Genomic DNA, 24,434 nt, shown 5'->3' on the forward strand with positions numbered 1-24,434 from the left:
TATATCTTACGCGTTTGGCTCTCTTAATAATATGACCCATTTTTTCTTCTGCTCCCATCATCGTCGTGGTGATTTGTACAGCTTTCTTTACCGCTTCCTCAGCTTCTACGGTTTTGGCTACAAGCTATTTTGTTGCTTTGATCAGTGGCGCAAACGTTTGCTCAGAGCTCTCTCATATCTTCCAGTGAAATGTGTCACGACCGCAAAATGTCTTAAAAACGCTTATGGATATAGGTATCAATACAAAAAGTTCAAAAATGTTCGCGATCAGCTTCGTACGATTTTCTCCGTAACATTTTATTTATCATCATCGTTTAAATTGCCATGTAAAAAAACGGATAGAAACTTGCGTGGTCTACCAGTCAAGTCATGTATGAGGAAATTATACGAATCCTAAGTGACCAGCGCAGTTACATTCCGAAGCTAATATCATTAGTGATCGGTGGAACAAAAAAACCCAATGAACGCTTACGAGGCCATGAACATCAGTGGTAGGAGTATTGTCGATTGTTGATACAATTGCGAACAGGCAACCCCACTTGAACCATCTCAAAATCTTTTTCAAAAGCAGCCTTTATTCGAAGAAAGCATATTAACAGCGATGTTAAGAATGTGTTGTTAAAACCTCTTAAGTATGGTGTAAGAAGCCTGTACAGGAAATTCAATGTTAGAAAACTTAAAATCTCCCAGGTATTGTCTGTAGCTACAATGTTGTAGAAAAGTACACAAAAATAAGATTACTCATTATCAGCACTGGACATCATAGTTTTTTTTACATATATTACTGACCACAGCGGAAGATACATTAGTATGGGCATGTAATTCGATGAGATAAAAGGTACGGGGAAGTACGAAGCTCATCTCCTAAGCATCAATATGTTACCTCCTTTGGAGGATATTTTAAATATTCCAAGAATCTTCGCATAATTAATTTAATTTATGTATGAACTGCTTTGGTGTCCTTATCGTTCAAGATTGCGTAAACACCACCATCAAACCATAACGGCGACGTAATAGATGGTGTAAATCCATCTTTGGTTGAATGACCAGGCATGGCAAACTTTACGCTGAGAACAATGACAAACTTGATTCCAGCCGGCAGCGATGTCTCAATCTCGTGCTCCAGCTCTGATGTGATTACCAGAAGCATGTCTAATTTAAGTTTTCAACCTATCTGCTTGGCTTATATACGATTGTAACGATCGAACTATAATCTTGAAGTTCGCGAGAGTTCTTTTTATAACTTAAATTCTATAACGTTTTGGTGCTCAAATGCCTTACAGCAATAGTGGCTACGATGCTTAGACGGCTTTGTTTATCCCCAACTATGCCTGCAGTTTCCTCTCGAGCCAAGCGGGCAGAAAATGCTCACATAGTTGGGAATGAAAATACCATGAAAGCATCGCATCGACTATCGCCGCTCTCTCGGTCAAACGCGGTGCAACTGTAAGACCTAATAGTTCAAGTACGTATGTTTTTCCTGTACCTCTTCTAATGTTTATATTACGTTCTTCTTTGGATTATTTCCTTTTTTATGCTAAAGTTTCTGTTAACTTCGGCTGCGGTGCATCTTAGGTAAATGCTAGTGCTTCAGTTAGGACTCCTAGTTTTTCACTTTCTACTCTCAGTTGGCGGCAATTCTATACCTATTTGCTCAATACTATCACCACATATGCACATAGTTCTACACACAGAAGTTTTGACTAATCTAAATTATTTGAACAAATTATTTTCCCATTTCACTCATTAAATTGCTCTCTCTCTCTCTCTCTCTCACACACACACACACACACACACAAATAAACATGGAGAGAGAGAGAGTTCTAGTACACCCTAATGGCAGTTCATGTCGTCTTATACTGTCTTTTTACTCATTATGTTAACATTTATCTGCAGCGATGACAATGGATAAGTAAGCTTTGTGTCTTTGTAAGTTAGATCAAAATAATATCAAATATATATTGTTATATGCAATACTGCATAATTATATGTTATATTTATTAGTCTGAAATCAACTTACCATACAAAAGTATCCACACACAAGTCTTCATGATAGTTAGATATGATTTCTGTTGAGCCACCATTTATGCCGGAAGCAAACCTAGTATAGATTTCAAACAATCAGAACTGTTGAATTTAAGAAATGCTACCTGTGAGTGTCATGAACGTAGTATGAAACTTTCAACAAATCAATAACTTTTGCACACGTCTCTAGGAGACGTTAATCTCAATATTGTCATTTACCTTATACGGGGCCATGCACAGGGAATGCCCATGCATGCAGATTTGTTTATGACTTTAACATTAGGAGTCTTGCTGATTTATTTACTAATCTTCCCAAAGTATCTCCTTCATTTTGCACTAAATGTCCAGTATGGTTCCTCAATGGATAATACATATTCCAATATGTGCATCAAGTTTGATGGTTGCAGTGAACATGAAACGTTACTGTGGCTTAAAGTAAGGTACATGCTATTCGATTACAATTGGTGCCGAAAAAGCTTAATTAACGATTTAACGTATAAAGAAGTTAAACAGCATCAGGCGCAATCTTATTACATTGTTTAAATTTCATTCTCTGTTGCTATTAGATTCTCTGTTATGCAAGGATCTTTTTCAATCACTTATTTATTTCCGTTTTCTTTGCAGAGGGGAGGGGGCAGTGACCAGAGTGTATATCATGGTGCTTGGGGCAAGTTTTAGTTTACGCAGACTAACTTTATTTAGTGTATGAACTCATGACTGTAGAGAGCGATCACGGGCCCTGGGGTAACAAACACCCGGACCTCTCCTAGTTCTTGTTCAAACAATTTTTAAAATAAATAAAATTAAAGCGTTGTTTGGCTCGGGACCCCTAACGGGCTATGGTCCCCAGGAATATATTCCAGGCTGCCCTTACCTCTTGTCGGCCCTTTGTAAACCAATAGCATATATAACTCACGCACGCTTGATAAAAAATATCGATAGGCAATAACAAATTTTGTTCCTTGTGTCGTAATGTCGCCTTTTACCCTCCTAGGTAAATTCAATGTTTGAATTTTAGCATCCTGTAAAATGCTGTCATTCAGATGCTATAGAAACGTTGTTGACAACACTTTCACTCTTGTATTCTAGAACAAACGAAAGAACAAGTTTTTTTCTGGAACATACATGTCATGATCATTGCAGATGTGTCCAATCAAATTACAACACTGAATTATTACTAAAGGGATGTAAATGTTGATGGATATACGGTTCAGAAAGTGATGATTTTGCACTCGAAACCCATCAAACTAGTTCAGGAATGCAACCATAATCACATTTGAAGTCTTACCTTTAAGTTACCAAATTAGAAACCTTGTCTAGCATGGAGACGTTTCTTTGTGGGGCCACTTTTTTGTCATTATCATGGTGAATGTTTGATGTTACCAGTTCTTTGCAATTCTGCAATAAATCCAAGCGTATCTTGAACATTAACGCAAACAGATCGCACACAATTTAGGCCACTACTGTAGCGATAAGAGGACATTCGTATCACTCTGATCTAACGTCAATGACAGATTCGTCATCTGCTAAGCAATCACCGATTCATGCGCACTAAAGGCTGTAATTTAAAGCAGGGGAATTCCAAGCTGATTAGATATTTAAGTGGGAAAGAATGTTTCCATTTTGAATTTTAATCCCATCCTGGCATAATATTGAATTGTTTTAGATAATGTTTTCACTTGACGAGTTGGTTTCTCAATTATGATTCCTGTGATTACTGCCGCAGAAGGCGTCTAACTTCTGGCACAATTCAGAATAGGCATATAAATAGATGTCAATATTAATTATTTAAACGCTTATAAATATAAAAGCTTATACTTTTATTCCATTCCATGCATCCAATATGCTACTAATTATTCGCACGAGGACCAATAGCAACCAAGACGCTCGGATACCTAGGCAATACACTTCCTATTGTTATAATCTGGTCTCTTAACATTTAAATGACGTGCTTACAACTTTCATAATCTTGTTCAACTTTCTTGGCTAAGCACAATCTATCAACTAATCTTTTCTCTAGCAAATTCGACATTAGTTTGTTAGGCTTCTTTTCTATAGTTTCTGAAGTTTGGCCGATAAGCTTCAGGGACTAACTCATATCTTCTTAAGATGCATTCTTTAACCGTATCTAAGTCATTACTTTATTGAACTGACAGTGAACGGTTAATATCACTAGCTTTACCAGTGAGTACACATTGTAATAATTGAGTCCAAAGTCCCTTGGCCATTTCAAATTGTCAGCAACTGTTTCAAATTATGGAAAATATTTGTCTACTTTTTCTCTGAAAGGGGACACTAATCTTATATTTTTTTCAAGATCAAAACTTAAATTTGTATTTTAAGTATGAATGTGCTTTTCACTTGCCGGTTCCATTTCTTTCATTCTAAATCGATATTCCCTCTCTACAGCCTCTGTCTTGCATTTGCATCTCTTTCTTTCTTTCTTTTGCATTTGTTCTTTTTATAATTGCATTTGTCTTTCTTTCTCTTTCTTACGCTTGTAAATGTATTTGTTTTTCTTTCTCTCTCCTCTTTCTCATATTGTAACTGCATTTGCATCTCTCTCCTCTCTTTCTTCTTTCTGAAGTTCCAGCTTCCTTAACTCATATTCCATCTTGTATTTTAATTATAATTCCTTTACTTTTGTGTCAGAGTCTGATACAGGCTTACTGATCGGAACCAAAGTACTTTTATCCAAAAACAATTTTCTACCAAGTACTGAATCAAAATATTTCTTATTTCCTGTTTCTTTAAGAAAGCCTTTACCTCAGAAAGATCGTATTTTTTGGCAAGTTCAATGAATTCATCTGTTTTGAAAGATCTAATTGTTCCTGGGTAGGATTTGAAAGAGATTTCCACTTTTGAGGAAATTTAGGAAAAAAGGTTACCGATTTCACTGAAAGTTACAAAAACTATGGGAATTCAAATTTAAAAAAAAAAAAAGTTTTATGAAATATTCTAACCAAAATTCAAAATCCCGGACGAGCTCCCAATTCTTATGATAAGTGTGTAAGCTCGAATAAACATTAACAGAAGAGTGAAAACAACAAGCTTTGAAAAAATATATTTTCCTGGACAAATACTGTAAAAATTAAAATATGAACTTAGGGAATTTTAGAAGTCCTAATAATAAAATGTTCTAATTATTTCAAGTTCGAATCCCGACGTAAAATTCAAGATGGAAGGCGATGACGTATACTGTAGCCTGTACTGTGTTGAAGTCTACAGTTCCTTGTTTTGTTTTGGAAATCCGAATAATTTTTATGAATGTTCAAGAATTTTATATGAGCACAGGTATATTTGCAGGAAAAAAAAGAATTAATCCTTTTGAATCCAAATAATTTGAAATAACTTCAAATGACTCATCAGACCCCTTCCAGTATAAAAGCCCAACTGTTACTTCTTTAATACGATGTTTCAGAACTTGAATTTTGCAACCCGGATAAGGGTCACGTGGTCATCTTTACATATAAAAACCTTACGTAGCCCCTGTATGTCCTTGATAAGAACCAATCATTTTTTTCAGAGAATAAAAGTTGTTTACTTTAATAAAAACTATTTACAAATCTAGGGTCTCGTATTCAATACAGGCCCATTCTCACTAGTAAAAAAAAAGAACTTCATGACGTGGCTGTTACTAATTCTGAATTACGGTCGGAGACCAGGTCAGCCTTCTAGGTTTACTAAAACAAACAGTCAAGGTCAAACTATTTTCTGGAAAATTATCGAATTCTTAATAAACAGAACTACATCATTTTGATATATAATGAAATAAAAAATAGAAAGATTTTAATACTTACAAACAATTAAATCAGATACAAAAATTAAATCAAATATACATAACATCGATAAAGATTAAAATATATTTGAAAATATATTTGACAATATAACTATAAATAACCCTTTTGATGCAGTATTTATCTGGTATGTATACGGGTTAGGTGTCTAATCAATACGCTTTGTTTTATGCTGGAATAAAACATTTTAGATCGAATCGGTCAGACGTCACACAAACATTCGTGCCATATTAAGCTAAGACATTTCTTAGAATCAAAAACCTGCATAATAATTTGACTTGATAATGAATGTCCACTCTCTTTTGCTTTTTTTAGAAACGTTTTTGACATCTGATTTAATTTAAGGATTTATGAATCTGGATGTTACATGTTTGAATACGTGATTGATTCCAGAAATGTACACAAGTTCGTGCTGTTTGCTTATAATAATAATGAGGTCCAATCATTGTTTATACACATATCGGAAGATGGAATTCACAGTAGCGTTACAATCAGTAACTGGAAAGGAAACATATCGCAATGTTATTAACTGTCCTTTAAATTACAACATCCACCCTTACCATCGTTGAAAGTAAATGCAGCCATGGCACCAAACATGAAAATATGGCTGCGTTTTTAAAAGATGACAGCGACATTTCTTAGCTCGGAAAAGAAATTAGAACAGGAGCGACATTACAGAATCATACACGGAGAGTGCAGGTTACTTTATTTTATTCGGCGTTTGTATGTATATTTATTTTGTATTGTGTATGTAGCAAGATTGAAACCGAATGGATGCTTGGATTGAATGACGACGCAACACAATGTGAGGGTATGAAAGTTTATGAAACAAACAAACAAAAAATGTTCACTACAACACATATGCAAATTTACTCGCACACCCACCCGCTAAATGTAATACACTATTACTATACTGAACATGTTACAGATACACGCATGTGTAACACAAATATGAGTCGTTCTCACATTACCAATGTGTACAATGTAAAGAATATTTACGAAACCACACGAGACATAGACCGACACGAATCTGATTCACAGTATCGTACGATACAAAAATAAAACAAGTGTGGTTCGTACAACCATATAATACCAATAGAAAAAGGTACGGTTCACACAACCATGTGATTATGAAAAATAAGGGGTTCACACAACCATATGATTACAATAGAAGAATATTTATGGTTCACACAGCCAAATGACAATGTATGTATGGTTCAACTAACCACGTGTTACAAAGAAAATGAAGTGTGGTTCAAGTAACCACGTGTCCTTGTATATATTACACAGTGCAACGGTCCTTATCCAGGAGTTGAGAATTACGTCAGAATCCCCCGTCCTTCTCCGGAATTATACGTCCATATTCACCAGTTCCCACCATGAAATAATTACACTTTCGGTTCAAATGGCTTCACTGCCACACTATGGATAATAGCCTCACCATTCGGGTTCTTCTAGCCGATCTATCTGTCTATTCATTCATACACACCTACAGACAGACAGCTTTAATAAACCAATCTGGTCATAACAAGGAACAAACAAAATTACATACGAGAAATCCATAAGTATATGTTACTAAAACAATTTAATGTCAAATAAAACCCTTATCGATAAAATGTAACATACCGATTGTTTTCTTGTTATTGTTATATGGTTTAACGCCATTTTTCAGCACGATATAGGCTATACATGGCAGCCAGTATAACTGGTGGAGGAAGAACCCTGGAAAACCCCTGGAAGAACTACCGACCAACGAGAAGCTACTGGCAAGCTTTCTCACAGACCCACGTTAGCCGAGCCTGGGACTCGAAGCCACATAGAGGTGAGATGGCAGTGATCCGGAACGGTGATCACTTTAGACCACTCGGTCCCCTACTGTTTTTCTATTGTATTACACACGCAGAATGAAAAATAAGGCAGTAAATTGAAAAACAAAAGATATTTAAACTATAAAAGTACACGTACAAACTGGATTTGTATCAAATTTAACACTTACCACTATGGCTGTAGTTCGAAGTAAGAGTTGGTACTCTAACAAGATCCAAGCGATCATTGATTGTATCTCCTAGAACAATAAGCCTTCTATAAATACATCAGAAAAAAATCCACACGACCAGGGGTAAAGTACCCGTGCAGACAGTGCTATACGAGTATCTCGCCGCAAGCGACCTACGACGAGATGCGTGTATTGTTCAGGCATACAAAACCAAAAATTGAACCACCCTAGGTAACGCTGTATGAGTCTATGAAGTTAATAAACCAAATTGTTCTTAAGGCATCCCAAATATTTTTCTTGCCTTATTCCGTGACAGTGTACTTGACATGTATCAGTAATTAAGGGGAGAGTGTTTGGGGTGTATGTAGTACTAATATTAGTACCCTTACTCCTACCTCGCGGATAGGTACTAAGATGAGCATATACGTCTCAGTGGAGCAAGCCGGGTGTGATTCACACCCGGCGCTCTTTAAGCCTGATAATAACACTTTAAACATATTCCTTGCATACAATCCAATAAACTGAGTTCGGAAATATCGAAAATCATTGTAGAAATAGTTGTAAAATCTCGTTTACCATTTTTATCCGATATTTTCGTTTAGATAGTGTGCCATATTAGTTCAAATAATGATTACATCCGTTCTCAGCCTCGTTTGTTTGTGTGCCATATAAGGACATTGAGGTCTTATTTGGAAACGTAAACAAATCGTGGTAAAAATTTGGCGCGGTTTGAGTCAGACATTCGGCTCATTAAAAGTAAATACGGTTTATCGGCAACTTTGAAATTCCACCAAGAAGCGATTATTCGCCACTTGATTGACAAAGCATAGCGTAGAATATCTAAATATGGTCTGGCAAGCCTTATATAGAAAAGGGGTCACGGCCAGAGTCTCGCGTTATCTGTCATGGCGAACACGGTGAGGTTAGTGTAACCATGCCAATTTATTTTATCGTGTAAGGGCTTAATAAATTCAAAATAACCCAAACTTTTTTCATAACATGATTATACTTGTGTAGCAGATTTCTACACTAATTGTTTTTCTGACTTTAGTGATGATAATTTTGCTCCATTACATGATATGGGATCAGTTAGTAGCCTACCCACAACAAATCAAGTTGATGCTACGACATCGTAGCTAGGGTGTACGATATTTCTGACATTTTATAAGCTATACATACGTTGTGTACTGATATTAGTTTTCAGACCTAGCCTAATTTACAAACATAAAGTGAAATTGTGACACAGATCCTTGCCATTTTAGTGTGTCCTAGTTTTTTTTTTTATAAGGTTTAAACAAGCAAAATTAGTTATTCGTATTTTTTAATATCAGCCTAAGGAATCACCTTTAGGCATGTACATATATAATCTAAAAGGAACAATGTATTTTACTTATTCATTGTAATTACGAAGTCCTCCTTGACCTTTTCTACTAAAACGCATTTTTGTGAATTAATTAAACGACCTGATTATGTCATTATGGTACATAAAGACTGTTGGTACATCAACCTATTCAACACTAGTTGTACATTAGCACATTCCAAACTTGGAATTCAATCGGAATATTCTATAATTTCTGTTTTTTGATTGAAAATTTAGGATTAACTAGTATTTAATTCCCAGTACTATATATTCATGCTAAGTTTTCACTATGTATTCTAGGGAAATAAATTATTTGTTGATTGTACTAAATTATTAGGTTTGCTTCTGTTGTTAAATTGTTCAAGACATTAGAACCGTAACTGTGTATTTAATTTGTGCAGGAAAATAAGTGCGTTTTCCATAGGCCAGACCAGACATTAGGAAAGATTAAACAAAGAATAATACCACATTATTACTGTGGTGCTTATTACCCTCTTAAAAATTGCCATTTATTCATATGCAGCGACTTTGTTCAAAAGAGCATTTTATTACATTTTCATTAGAGGGTGAAGCTTGCATTCCATAAACGTTTGCTTTTGTAGTTATTGTTGTTAGCTGTTAGCTGCGTATGCATCCAAACAAATGATTGAAATTTTCCACAGCTATTAGATTTTCGCCCTATCTGTAATCTGACGAATCGGACTCAAGAAACAGAGCAAGTAGCAGATTTTTTAATGCTCGGAGTGAGACAATAATCAAATTCGCTATAAAGTTCAGCACACAAGAACACTACAGCTATGTACCATTTAATGTTGACAAGACATTGACATTTAGGCCGTCCACCAATAAGCCAAGATCGCTTAGTTCAGCGTAACATAGCCAAGAGAATGTGTTCGTACAGATTAAGTAAGGATTACTTAAATATGTTTTAGTTGCTTTAGTACTTTTGTAAACATAATGTTTTACAGATTGAGCGTAACAGCGGATGTCTTGTCAGATTGCCATGCTTACGTCCAGGCGACGCACACATCGTACCCGTTGTGTAGCGATTGTTTCAAAACCTGCATGATTCTCGAAAACTCATGTTCGTCAGCTGAAGATAATACTTGTCTGTTTTACTGTTGGGAGACCATTACATAAGAGAATGATCTCTGCCTGTGTATCATCTTGTATGAGAAGGGAAAGAACTATACACGGGTACTTCATATAAATAGATCTGTGTATGATCTTGTATGAGAAGAGAAAGAACTGTACACGGGTACTTCATATAAATAGATCTGTGTATGATCTCGTATGAGAAGAGAAAGAACTGTACACGGGTACTTAATATAAATAGATGTGGTTGCATATGCCATTTTTCTTTAAAAACATGAAAGTAAAGTTTTACATTTACAATACAAATGCAATGGAAATAAATGTAAACATCAGTTATTAACTTCAGGAAAGCATTCTCAAAACGTGTTCTGATCGGTCTAGCCCTCTGCATATTACTCCAATACCGTTTTCAGTCCGTGCCACGAATCTTCTATACCTAAAGAATAATATTAACTTTTCCAAAATACAAAATCAAAAGATAACCAATATGCCATAATATTGTAAATGCATTATAGCTGATGATGTGCACTGCACCTGCTTAGCAAATGTTTGTAATATTATTCAGTACTAATTAGAAATCTGATCTATAGTTGCCGTGGTTTGCTTTTTACCAAATCGCAGAGGTGTTTCAAATTTGTTTAATCTCTTTTTAACCAAGACGTGGAGACAAATTGTCTACTATCATTGATATTTCTTATGCTCCCCTAAAACTCGTTTAAGCCAAACTCCATACCGTATAAAATTCGTTCTTCATATCTCTTGATTTCACCAGAATTGAAAAAGGGGTCAGAATGAATAAATTATTGAGCATATTATGAATAGAAGCATCAAGAATAGTCTGATATTAGTTTTGAAAGTGGTGATGGGGTTTGCAAAAATACAAGTTTTGTTTATTGCTGTTCTTTCTCGAACTATTTTCATAGATTAAGACTTGCTATAATAACACTTCTTGCTATAATAATTGTTGTATTTTCAAGCATGGTCTTTGAATAATCTAGTTAACATTTCCTCTAAATGTAATATTTCTTTTATATTGTCAACTCAATATTTCAATGTCTCAAACAGTACGATCGAGATCAAGTACATGTCCAACTATGTACTCCCATATCTTTCAATATTTCCAACATAGTCCTCTTTACTATGTTTTCTTGAACTGTATACTTTTTTCTGCACTAATTCAATTTCTTATCCTACACTTTTTCATGATGGTAATTGTTTTTTTTTCTTCTCATAATTTGAGGTAAATGATAAAAGGGTTGAGGCCAATTTATTCATATATAATTTAGAAATAATATGGCAATGTCTATAACATTTTTATGAAGTATAGAAACCTCTGACAACCGGCGTTTGTCAGAAAAAAGGCATAGCAGAGCAAGGCCTCGTGAATGATAAACTGAGTATGTTATATTCAGGAGTGGTTAAGAAGTTATTTCCTTTCCTTTGTAATGTTTTGTTTTTCTTCAAGAGTTTAACATTACATTCGCAACTTTGGTAGAGAGATAGAAGATGGCATGAGCTATAAACTAATTGATTTATGTACGATTCGAATGCTTCAAGTTCAATTGCTCAATGTATTGTCAATAAGTACAGGACCAAACATCATTTATGCTTGAAAACATCATTAGGGAGCACTATCAAGCTGGCAACAAATGTTACTTTACCAAATCTCACACTCGATTCACCACAAATGGGTTGTTTAAATAAATGCCTTAGTAATGTGTAAGAAAGAGAATAAAACTGGTTAGGAAAACAAATCATCAATCCGGCAATATACAAGATACTGATTACTGAGCATGAATTGTTCAAAAGGCTTTCATTTGCTACGTTTATAATGCTGGTAAACTGAAGCAACGTTTAACAGAGGCAATAATATATGTTTTATATCTGCACCTAAAACACTGGATTCTCTAATAAAAGAGTTTAACATCTTATGCACAGACTACCATTGCATTTGGCGTGCTAGAGTAGTACACATGATAATATGCCCCATGCAGAAAATATATTGGCCAAAGTTCGACAATGGATCTATCTATCGAAACCCTGAAAATATAAATAGGTGTGCACAAAATGTTTAGCAACTGTGTATTTTATACTCAGGTAAGCATTCGTAGCCAAATCAAAGCCATACTGTTTCAAAAACATAAGTCGAGATAGTTGGGCAAATTACATGTTGCGATTTAAGATGGCAGTATTGTTTGTGAGAGAAACAGGTATAACGTTAATGGCGTCACTGAACAATGAATATACAAACATATGTGCCATACTGCTTTGACCTAATTACAAAACTTGAAGGAAGACTAAAGTTAAAGAAATACTCAACCACATCTCAAGTCAGCAACAAATTGATATATTTGAAAGGTATAATTGAACGTATGTTATCTAAACAACCTAAAAAGTAAGCAATTATTATTAGATGATAAGAGTGTTAAAACACTGTAATCTGCTACCGTCGAAAAATATTTTTTTTATATATTTATTTTATATACAATAACATAAATACTACACAAAATACTATATTGACATAATAGATATTGAACGCACCATCGGACATTGAACTACATAGATATATTTTGGATAGTGTGGTTGTGGATATATTTAAGGTATTGAAAATTTTGTGAAACAAAGGTACTCACTGATCGTACCATAATTGCTATCTTGTACATGGACAATGGAGTTCCGCTTATGATTTCAGTATATTCCCAAATACCTCCAACAAAAAGAACTATCATCAATTAGACCACAGGTGACTCATATCGGAGGAATTTCTATGTTACCGGCAGACTAATAAAGAGATGACATTTATAAGCCGTCCTTACGAGAGTGATTTAAAAAATACTAAAGTCTTTGATACTTACGGAAGTAGTTTTTTTAACATTCAAACATAATTACGTCAAAATACTGTTTTTCTAAACAACCCCGAAAGATTCAGTTTGTTAAAACGTGCGGAAAAACGCTTTATATAGCTGCAAGGGAAAACATACACTTTTACGTGTCTTAAACTATGTAAAACAAAACGAAAACCAACAAGTTATGCAATGTGGAAAATATAAAGTATTTATCAAAAGTAAAAGGTGAAAATTTAAACTAACTTACAGTATCTTTGACGAAATAATAAACAGTCATAAATTTTCTATTAACTCGTAACGTGTCGATTAATCCTAATTAGTTCCAGTGATATTCTTAACATTTTTCACTATTTTACAGACGTATCAAAAGTACTGATGAATAACAACGATATAATCCAAAAAAATGACTTTAAATGAATTCACAGATTCTGAAACAGCTATACATTCCAAGCAATTCGAATAGTCGAGGCAAGTAATCATTTCACTGAATATTTGATTAAATAAATTAATATCTTCAAGCAAAATGAACTAAATGTCTCACATGACCAATATTCATACTAAGAATTCCATCATCACTCTTTTGGTTACATCCGAATGCAACACAGTGCACCATATTTTCTGTACAAAAGCACGATCGTACGCTATATCACATAGACATTTACGTGGGGAAATTAAGTTCTTGAATGGCTAGGTTGAATAGAAGGGATAAATATACGTCATATCCGGTTTTGGCACGCGGAAACTACCGATTGTTTACGGAGATTGACAAATAATTTTTCATTTTATAAAGCGGAGTTTTAAGTCTAATTAAACATTTTTATGGTGTGCATACATAACCAATGCGTTTTGTTTATAACTATAATAATATCACATGTTTGTACAATATAGGTGGCAGGTGACCTTTAAACAAACATATCTTATATAACTAGCTAAGACGTAGCACAATTGAAATACCCATACATATTACAGAAGGATTTGAATTGGTAAACAAGGTCAGATGATTCACATGAAAACCAAACACGAGTTAAGTCAGCTTTGCCTTTCAGGAACTCATGTCCCGAAATCAAATTGTATTGCCTCTTCTGCCCAACACTTAAAATAATGGAGTCGATAGTTAATATTTACGAGGTCGCTAAAACTTACCTCCTAATACGCGAGTGTATTAGCAAGAAAAGGCAACACATCAAATTTTGTCACTTTAGCATTCGAGGGTATAGTTTGCGAAATATTTTTGGGAATGACTGTGCAGGAATAAATGTTTACCGTAAAATAGCCTGGTTTTATAATTTAGGATCTATTTTGTCAATTGAACTTTGATAACAAAACATGTTTTACGATAACAATGTGGAAGTCATATTTATGAGAAAAGAGACAGATGAAATGTTGAAACAAAAAACTGAGATAAAGCTTGAATGAAGTTGTTATCTTCATAGATTACACGGTAACAATATCAAGGTGTGTTTATTGTATCAACTAAATACCTATACTGGCGTATGGTGGCAAAACAGCCGTATTTAATGTAATATGTTACACGTAAAGCTAGTATGATCTTACTCATTTCAAATTTTGGCAATTTACAGTTTGCTTCTAAAGATGGTTATTTTTAAATTTGAGATGAATATAACCTTTGCGTGTCATCTTTAGTTATATCGATTCTAACGAAAGATGACTTTCTTCACAAAACGGCTCCATAGACACACAACCTCATTCATCTGTGAAAACGCTTTAAGGTGTTTTAGTCTCTTGAAATAGATAAATAGATAGATTTATCTTTGGAAGTTATACTCGTTAGTTGTCAAATAATTTCAGCTGTCATACTTTTGATACGAATCTTAGTCTTCTTGATTGTTTTTCAATTGGTTTCATATTTATTAACCTCTGAGAAGTCTCATTTTGCCGAATTACCAGTTTAGGGTATACATCCACACATTTTTTGTCAAAATTGTATACCATAGGTATCAAAAAGGGTTCATACGCATTTCAGAAGCACATAAGAATTACATAAACGTTCAATAACTGTGAGATTGAAAACAGTAAATCATGCACACAATCCTGAGAATAAATTAAGGCAATAACATATGTTATGTATGAAAGAGGTGTACATTGCACTTTCGACACACATAAATTATTTTAGTTACCCTTCTGATTTATTTTGTCATTTTGTGGGTTTAATGCCTATCTGTATCGCATGATTGGCTTACATGGCATGCAGTATACTGAACGACATGTCAAGAGGCAGATCCATGCCTGAGTGCACTTACGAGGATAAGACGGTAGGATATGCTCTTAAAAGACCTTACGATGTTCATCGAGGCAGTAACTCCGTGCATCAATGAAGATGCCAGAACAGCGATTACGGAGTACTAAATGACAGAAACAGATATGGGGGATGGTCAGAGTTAATGGTTCAAAGACTCGCTCAAGCCATTAATAAAAGATTTCAGCAATAAATATCTGGCACAGGATTGTTTCACCAGGCGGAGTATCATTGATACTCGACCTACATGCAAACAGCTGGCGAAAATTGAAGAGACAGTGCAGAAGCGCACGCAGCATACGGCTCAGAATTTCAGTGCTTCCTGTTTTAGATGAAGAAAAACGAAACAACAAGTGTCATCTCCTGACAGCGAGTCACAGCCAGTCCAGACCACAACGTAGCCTAATCAGCTACGCACGTATTCCCATAACAAAAACCAGTTAGTGACATTATGGTGATCTTCGAACTCGAAGGACTATTAGAATCAAGTATGCTATGTATGCATGCATTTCTTTGCCTCAGTTTTTGGAACATGGGTTAAATTAACACTTTCGACCTATAGCAACAGCCAATTAAATTAATTCAAGTACCTGTGTATTGAGATAACAAGGACTTACCATTTTAAAAATGTGGATATATACCTAGATGAGTAGATTCATAGATAGATCGATGTATACAATTCATGGGAAAGAAGCGTGCAAAAATGACCAATATAGAGCTAGCGTATGTTCAAAGCGATGTTCAAATTAATGTTTTTATCTTTTCTCTGTCCTTTCCTTCTTTACTTTTTCTCTTATTCGTTCAGTCGTATTTTTATAATTTTGAACATATTAAGACAGTTATTAATTGTTACTGATGCACATGTACTTCTGTCTGGAATGATAACATATTCATGCGATCTGGAAACAAAGTTTGATCAATATAAACGTTATCTCCTTTGCTGCCCCGAAATAACCACACATAGCCTTGTAATCGATCTCAAAAGACCGACCAATACAAGGCTTTTCATGATAAGCGTATTTGAACTGACGACAGAATTTACCGCATTTAATAAAAAGGTGCAGTATTATTTTTGGTGCACGTAGGTTGCGATTTAAAACTGATAGTTTGTTATTCCGTGAATGTATGAACCAGTTTTACCAATAATAATTCATTTTCTACATGCGTCAGAAAGTATGTTTTCAATATGGCACGTAAGTTCATACCCCACAGGGGTAAGCAATCTTTCATACGGATTTAAGACGTTTTCATCAGAACCCAATGCCCAATGGACTTACCGTGACAATTAAATAATAAAATGGCATACTTATTATATTAATGTTCTTTTGACGCAATTGGTAAATAAATGAACTGAAAGAACAACATATTCAATAATAATTAACGGGAAAAGATTACACGACATTAATAATAACTTAACGAGTGAAATTAGCATGTTCTATGTATCTCTGCATTCTTGTGAACCTATTTAACTTGTTCATCTCTATAACAATACGCCTGGTATCTGTTTTGGTGAAACCTTTTTGTAAGTGTACATTAGATGTACATAAATTTGGATTAGGCGCATCAAATGATTATCAGCTGGCGGACGTCGTACAAAACACCGAACTAGTTTTAACGTGGGTATGCAATACGGAGTTACGAACTGAACAACCACATCGAACAGCAAGTCAAACATGCAAGAATAAATGTTTATGTAATACATATTTAAGTGAAGCCTATATTCGTCAGGCTTACACGTTCCGTATACTGAATTATGTTACCTGAATAGTGTCATTTATTTAGGAAATGTAGCAGAAGCATTGTAATTTTTTATTTCTATATTCGCTTTACGCAATCTCTTGTTTCTAAGTAACCATATCAGAGACCGATATGACAAATTGTGGTCTGGGATTATGAAGTGCATTCAGGTTATACCAAAGTTTAAAAGGATTTACATCATTAGCGAAGCAAAATATCATGTAAAAGTGTTACTCTAGTTCTGTCAAAATTGATACTTTTATACGAAGTGTTTAGAGACTACACAAAAATATAATGTAAGAAATTTTTTGGTGTCCAAGTGATTCAACAACTGAGAATCGAATAATAATTTCTTGATTTGTCCATGCTCACTGCCCGTTTTCAGCTTATGGGTTGCATAGGATTTATGAACAAGAGGAACAATGCATCCTTATCAGATGACTAGATTACATATATCTGATCCAGGTCTACACATGATAAATGTATGAAGCCGATATATCGTGCTTCCATGAGTCATTTGTAGCACAAAAAATACAGGTTTGTACCTGCCACCTTTCTCGAACTAAACCATTAATACTCTCGTGTATTTGTGTGTGTGTGTGTGTGTGTGAGAGAGAGAGAGAGAGAGAGACAGAGAGAGACAGAGAGACAGAGAGAGAGAGAAGAGAGAGAGAGACTAACTGTTGATACAAAAAGAAAGAGAGAGAGAGAGAGAGGTGTATAGGAAATAAACCTGTACATTTATTCTACAATTCGTGCAATTAAATGAAAAATCAAAGCAAATATTCCCTTTTGAAACAAATTTCAATCTCTCATGAACTTAAACCGAATTTTTAACCTTAGATAAAGACGCAGGCGATCTGTTTTTCTTTAACAATATGCTTTACTGAATGGTAATCACTGAAAAAAAGCATGAATTATATCCAATATCACAAGTGTGACCAAATATATTTTGTAAAACCCCTCAAAACTCTTAAAACTGTGTATCACTTGGGCCACTTTTACTTTCATTTATAATAGGTTGTTTTGTTTCCTTCGGGCGTCACAGATTTTAAACTATATATCCTTTAACAAAGTTATTGTGGCATATGGATTTGTACGCTTTCAAATTACGGAATAACTGTCAATTATCGTACAAGTTTTTAGATTAGATTACGTTAAGACTTTATCATTCGTTCGGTTCGCACATGAGTAATTGATTTTTGAGGAAATACACGTTGAGCAAGTACTCATTCACCACTTATCTCCAGGATTAGGTCCAATTCTTTTATTTCTGATCGTTATTTCAAAATTCTCTGGCTTGTTTATGTTTCGCTCTTCTTCATTTGCACGCTGTAAGCGTTACCCACGGTCAACTTTGTAGAAATCTTACACAAAGTCCCCTCTTCTTGCAAGAGGTGTGGGTTGGCGGATTGTACCTTCTTTCAAGGTGTCCGCTTAATTTGGTTCTCATTATCTAAAGGTTGACCACCCTCGATGTTATTGCCCAGTTCGAGTAAATATAAGTGTAAATGGTGAAACTTAAAGGTGGAATAGATAGAGATCTGAGCAAATATATAGAACAAACCAACACGAGCCCCCGTACATGTAAACAAACAATTTAATCAATTACATAAAACAACTATGATAATTCATTACATCAGGAATAAACTCTGTTTTTAGATATACAATTTTCAACGAATTACAAAAGAAAATACAAATATATTTAAATAAAGTAGCCGATCTGTTTTACATAGATAGATTTAGTTCATCATAGGATCGAGTGAACAATCGAAGTCAATGCCTTGTACGATTGCATAATCTGTTTCTTTGTTCACTCCACTTCCACTGTAGCTGTTCCTTCGACTTCCGTCGGTCTTGCCTTTTTCGGTCCTCATTCTGTGCGTAGCACGTAGATTCACAGATACCTGGATCTCAGGATAAGTACGTCTCACTATACGTTTTAGACACAGTCTCACTATACGTCTCAGAGATAGTCTCACTATACGTCTCAGAGACAGTCTCACAATACGTCTCAGAATTAATACGTCGCAGAGCTGATACGTCGCATGAGCTATTTTCTCCCCTTTTAAAAAATATAAATAGAGACAATCTAAATTTCCTGTTGTTTACGAATATAGGGACTTTAATTTCGCCCTCTTGTTATCAGATCTTAATATCGGTCCCATAATGACCCTAGTTAGGTTAATGGCTAAATCATCACGCATTAACATCACACAATAACACACCACGAGGCATAACGGTTCCGATGCCAGCCTCAATTTACACAAGTGAATAAATGAAATACATTAAATGACTTCTACGTCATGTCCGGCGAATACACATTCAGCCTTAATCATACGTGAAATCTTCTAAATTCGGTGAATTCAAACGGATTCTCATAACTCATATTAACTAATGTAAAGCATGAAATTCTTAGAACCTACTTATTATACAAACAAGACGACTAATTCAAACAAATCGTCAAACTTATCTAAAGATTATTGTACGACTTACTATGCATAAACTCAACACAGTTATACTTCATAAAGCAAATTGATATACGAATGTGGTAAATAGATTCATGCAAATATAAGTAAATAAATTCAGCAAAGCATTATATATGGCATCAACAAATTACATGGAATTGTCAAAATACATTTCCTTTCAACGTTCCTTGCTTCTACTGCCAAATTTGTTCGTCGGTTTTCCTTCGACAACAGTCCTCTTGGACAACTGTTTTACGAGAGAATTTCTCACCAATTTCTCTCGCAGTCTTCTTTACACATGTTTGTCTCTTACAGAAAAGCTTAGACTGATTAAAATATTCGATGTGGGCAATATTAAAACACGCTCTTTATTTAGCGTAACCAATCAGGATTAAGTATATCTGCCGCCTTTTTCTAGAGGCGCCAAATATGGGGTCAATTTGACCTTCTACGTCGTGACTACTGGTCAATGGAAATTCTCAATTTGTGACAGTTTTACCATGAAATCAAAGTTTACCGTGTCCCTAATAGTCCATCTGGTTGCTAAATAAACAAATGCTTAATTAAGAAAACAATTCTCCCCTCGAAAAGACATTACCGACCATAACAGTATGGCGATTTGATACGCTCCTGTCCCCATAAATCTGGTCTCAAACTAATGCATTCTTCATAGATCGCCAGAGGTTTGCCTCTTCACACACGCTGCATATCGATGGTCAGTTCCGATCAACTAGAATATGTAGCCACGTGGACCGGTAAAGGCAATGCTAAATGCAAGGACATGGAATGCGTCTACCGAAAAGGGTGCGAAACTAGATATTTTCATCGATCGGAAAAGAGGATTTAAAGAATTATCATCTGATTCTGTCAATTTTCAAAGAATTTTCAATGTGTCCGATGTTAAGTTTTATCAGTCATTTCATTTTTGGCGACACGATTATCATCCCGGGTAACTTTTATTCGTTATCTGTGACAAAGTCCCTGAAGTGATATTTCTGTTGTTTTTTTTAATTTTGGTGTTTAACGGCACATCAAAATTAGATATGTTATATCTTGCTGAGGTAGTTGAGATAAGCTGCCTACTCCAGGCAGGATAAGAATATTTTATATTGTAGGTCGGGGAAATCATAGAGGCTTTCGAATCTTCTTTTCACGAAAAATTCTTCCTCTATGATTAAAAATGTACCTTTGTTAAGGTCACGTCAATTACATCCGTTTTCACCTCACATTATTCTTCCGTTTAAATTTGGAACTGTCTTACGTAATTGTGAATACTTTCCCATGCTGCCAAATGCATAATGCTATATAAAAATGGCATTTCGTGAAAACGGAAATTTTCATCTGGAAGCGAAATCGGGGTAAAATAATTTTAGGTCTGATGCATTTCTAGACAAGTGAGACAGTTTGATAAGTTTTGTTAGGAAGAGTTCAAAGTTATTAAAGTATAATGAAATACAACATACATCGAAACAATACGTGATTAATTGTTTCAATTTTCGACTATGTTGTTATACAGATCATCAAAGTGTATGGTTCTTTTCGATATGCATTTTTTTCACATATTCCCCTTATTTGAAAATACTTTCTACGGTCCTTATCATATTAGCCAAATATTTATGACGCATGTGCAATAGATACGGAAACGTATGAAGCACAAGTATAAAACTGAAACTGGTCATCAGATTATCGAAGCTACGGGTATATTAGCGTTTATTAGCTTCTTGACAAATGATGGTATCAAAAAGACCAGAATACTTGCTCTTACTTTAAGGGAAGTAATTCTTCTAGGTATTCTGTGGTTGTCTCTTTCATTACGTAAGTTGTCTATCAATTTGTCGCGGCAAAAACTGCTTGTACATTTTGCACACGCTTGCCTCATGAAACCAGTACAGACAAGACACGGTTTGTTCAACTACTCCATAGCAACGTAGATAAGGTTGCACATAAGGCTTTAAGTCACGGCTGAAAGGAGATGTTACAAGGCAAAGGTGTACAACTCTCACACTGTTGAGTGTTGGAGTCCATATGCGTGTAGTTTACCTATTCTAGTTGACAGCTATTTTGAATACTATTCAGAAAGCCATGTTCTGTCTGAAGCAAACATTCTATAAAATAACTGCTGCTGCTGGGTTTCAAAAAAGCACAACTAACATATTGTTCTTAAAATGCATAAATATTTTTCAAAGACGTTACGGGCTGCTTTCCTTTACTTATATGAAATTGACCATGGCAAGAAGGTATCAGAGAAGGATCCATAAAAATACGACACTTTTATAAAATGTATAGTGTGCTTTGTCAATAACCGATCATGATAATGACCTTCACAATTTATATCCCTGTTTAGGCCCCATTTTGCATTTTCCACTTTCATATAGATACAGTGGCGTACTAAGGGTAAATGTTGTCTAGGGCGATGATGATGCGTCCGTTGTTTGGCTGCTCCAGGACCTCTGGTGTTCCAGTAAACTGCCCCGTCCCTCCCCTCCCAGTTAGTACGCTACTGCATAGATGTCATTTCAATACGATATTTGGTACGTATCAGAATCTTCAACCATTCTGCACTTATTCTGCACTTACCGGAACTAGGATAGTCACAAACAAACCTTGATGTATTCCATAACTTAAAGAACTACTTGGATCGTGCTTTGATGCATATATGTGGAAAGGATTTTCAGAGGGTTTTGGATTACAGGTTTCTGGGTTTTGAATTCCGATTGAGCTATAACATATAAAATCAGCCCCCAGTTGTATTCTTGAAACACACTACAACATTTTGAATGTCAAAGTACGGCGAATAGCATGTCCTACTGCTATGTAAGCTCAGCCTACTGTAGGCTGTCACTAATCGTCTTCACGTCAAAGAAATGATTATGTTGCTGGTGATTTCAATAATCCTTAATTATGCTCTGTACGTTATTCATATATGGATCATGCACTGAGTGTTTATTCCAAATATAGGTAAGAGGCAGTCATTCGACAAAGAAAACAACTCTATTCTTAAAGAGGCAGTCATTCGACAAAGAAAACAACTCTATTCTTAAAGAGGCAGTCATTCGACAAAGAAAACAACTCTATTCTTAAAGAGGCAGTCATTCGACAAAGAAAACAACTCTATTCTTCAAGACGCAGTCACTCGACAAAGAAAACAACTTTGTTCTTAAATAGGCAGTCATTCGACAAAGAAAATAACTCTGTTCTTAAAGAGTCAGTCCTTCGACAAAGAAAACAACTCTATTCTTAAACATGCAGTCCTTCGACAAAGAAAACAACTCTATTCTTGAAGAGGCAGTCATTCGACAAAGAAAACAACTTTGTTCTTAAATAGGCAGTCATTCGACAAAGAAAACAACTTTGTTCTTAAATAGGCAGTCATTCGACAAAGAAAACAACTCTGTTCTTAAAGAGGCAGTCATTCGACAAAGAAAACAACTCTATTCTTAAAGAGGCAGTCATTCGACAAAGAAAACAACTCTATTCTTAATGATGCAGTCCTTCGACAAAGAAAACAACTCTATTCTTCAAGACGCAGTCACTCGACAAAGAAAACAACTTTGTTCTTAAATAGGCAGTCATTCGACAAAGAAAACAACTTTGTTCTTAAATAGGCAGTCATTCGACAAAGAAAACAACTCTGTTCTTAAAGAGGCAGTCATTCGACAAAGAAAACAACTCTATTCTTAAAGAGGCAGTCATTCGACAAAGAAAACAACTCTATTCTTAAAGAGGCAGTCATTCGACAAAGAAAACAACTCTATTCTTCAAGACGCAGTCACTCGACAAAGAAAACAACTTTGTTCTTAAATAGGCAGTCATTCGACAAAGAAAATAACTCTGTTCTTAAAGAGTCAGTCCTTCGACAAAGAAAACAACTCTATTCTTAAACATGCAGTCCTTCGACAAAGAAAACAACTCTATTCTTAAAGAGGCAGTCATTCGACAAAGAAAACAGCTCTATTCTTCAAGACGCAGTCACTCGACAAAGAAAACAACTTTGTTCTTAAATAGGCAGTCATTCGACAAAGAAAACAACTCTGTTCTTAAAGAGTCAGTCCTTCGACAAAGAAAACAACTCTATTCTTAAACATGCAGTCCTTCGACAAAGAAAACAACTCTATTCTTAAAGAGGCAGTCATTCGACAAAGAAAACAACTCTATTCTTAAACAGGGCGTCATTCGACAAAGAAAACAACTCTATTCTTAAATAGGCAGCCATTCGACAAGGAAAACAACTCTATTCTTAAAGAGGCAGTCATTCGACAAAGAAAACAACTCTATTCTTAAAGAGGCAGTCCTTCGACAAAGAAAACAACTCTATTCTTAAAGAGGCAGTCATTCGACAAAGAAAACAACTCTATTCTTAAAGAGGCAGTCATTCGACAAAGAATACAACTCTATTCTTATTGACTTCTTACTGTATATTTTAGAGATTCAGATTTATTACTTTGTAAATTCTTACACTGTATTGAAAAATCCATGCCAATGGCTTGTCGAATATTCTTCTGTGTTGCTGAGAAATAATCTTCATTTTTAGAATGGTTAATTAATCGCGCAGCTGCGTTGCAATGTTGTGTGGTCACATGGAGTAAAATTAAGTACAAATGTCAAGGATATAAGGTATTAGGTTATCAAAATAACATTGCTATCTTAAGTCGCAGAAACTGATTTGACCACCCACTCGTTACAATTCCAGGTTGTCTGTACCACAATAACAAATTTATCTGGTCTGTAAGTAGGGTAATATATTTTAATTATTCAGTCCACAACTTACGGTGTTATTAACCTGGATTTCTGTATAAATAGTAACTGATTGCTAGGTTATGTATATGTTGTACTGTAAATCGGTATATTTGTAC

The 24,434-nt window shown here is 35.0% G+C and overlaps 1 protein-coding gene across 3 annotated transcripts in view; it reads right to left on the reverse strand.

The window, feature by feature from the left end:
• LOC149775951 (uncharacterized) overlaps positions 1 to 3,442 on the reverse strand; it is an 88,548-nt gene extending 85,106 nt beyond the window's left edge. For 2 of the 3 annotated variants that reach the window (XM_089942811.1, XM_089942809.1), the window contains exon 1: positions 2,021 to 2,180. In XM_089942811.1, the coding sequence (XP_089798937.1) occupies positions 2,021 to 2,084 (64 nt within the window). In that variant the 5' untranslated portion in view covers positions 2,085 to 2,180. Of the gene's footprint in view, positions 1 to 2,020; positions 2,181 to 3,313 lie in introns of those variants that run through there. The other variant, XM_089942810.1, reaches the window with a different exon arrangement.
• Positions 3,443 to 24,434: the final 20,992 nt, after the last annotated feature.

Source organism: Sinohyriopsis cumingii, chromosome 18 (genome assembly GCF_028554795.1).
Source record: "Sinohyriopsis cumingii isolate HCF-2022 chromosome 18, ASM2855479v2, whole genome shotgun sequence".
NCBI lineage: Eukaryota > Metazoa > Mollusca > Bivalvia > Unionida > Unionidae > Sinohyriopsis > Sinohyriopsis cumingii.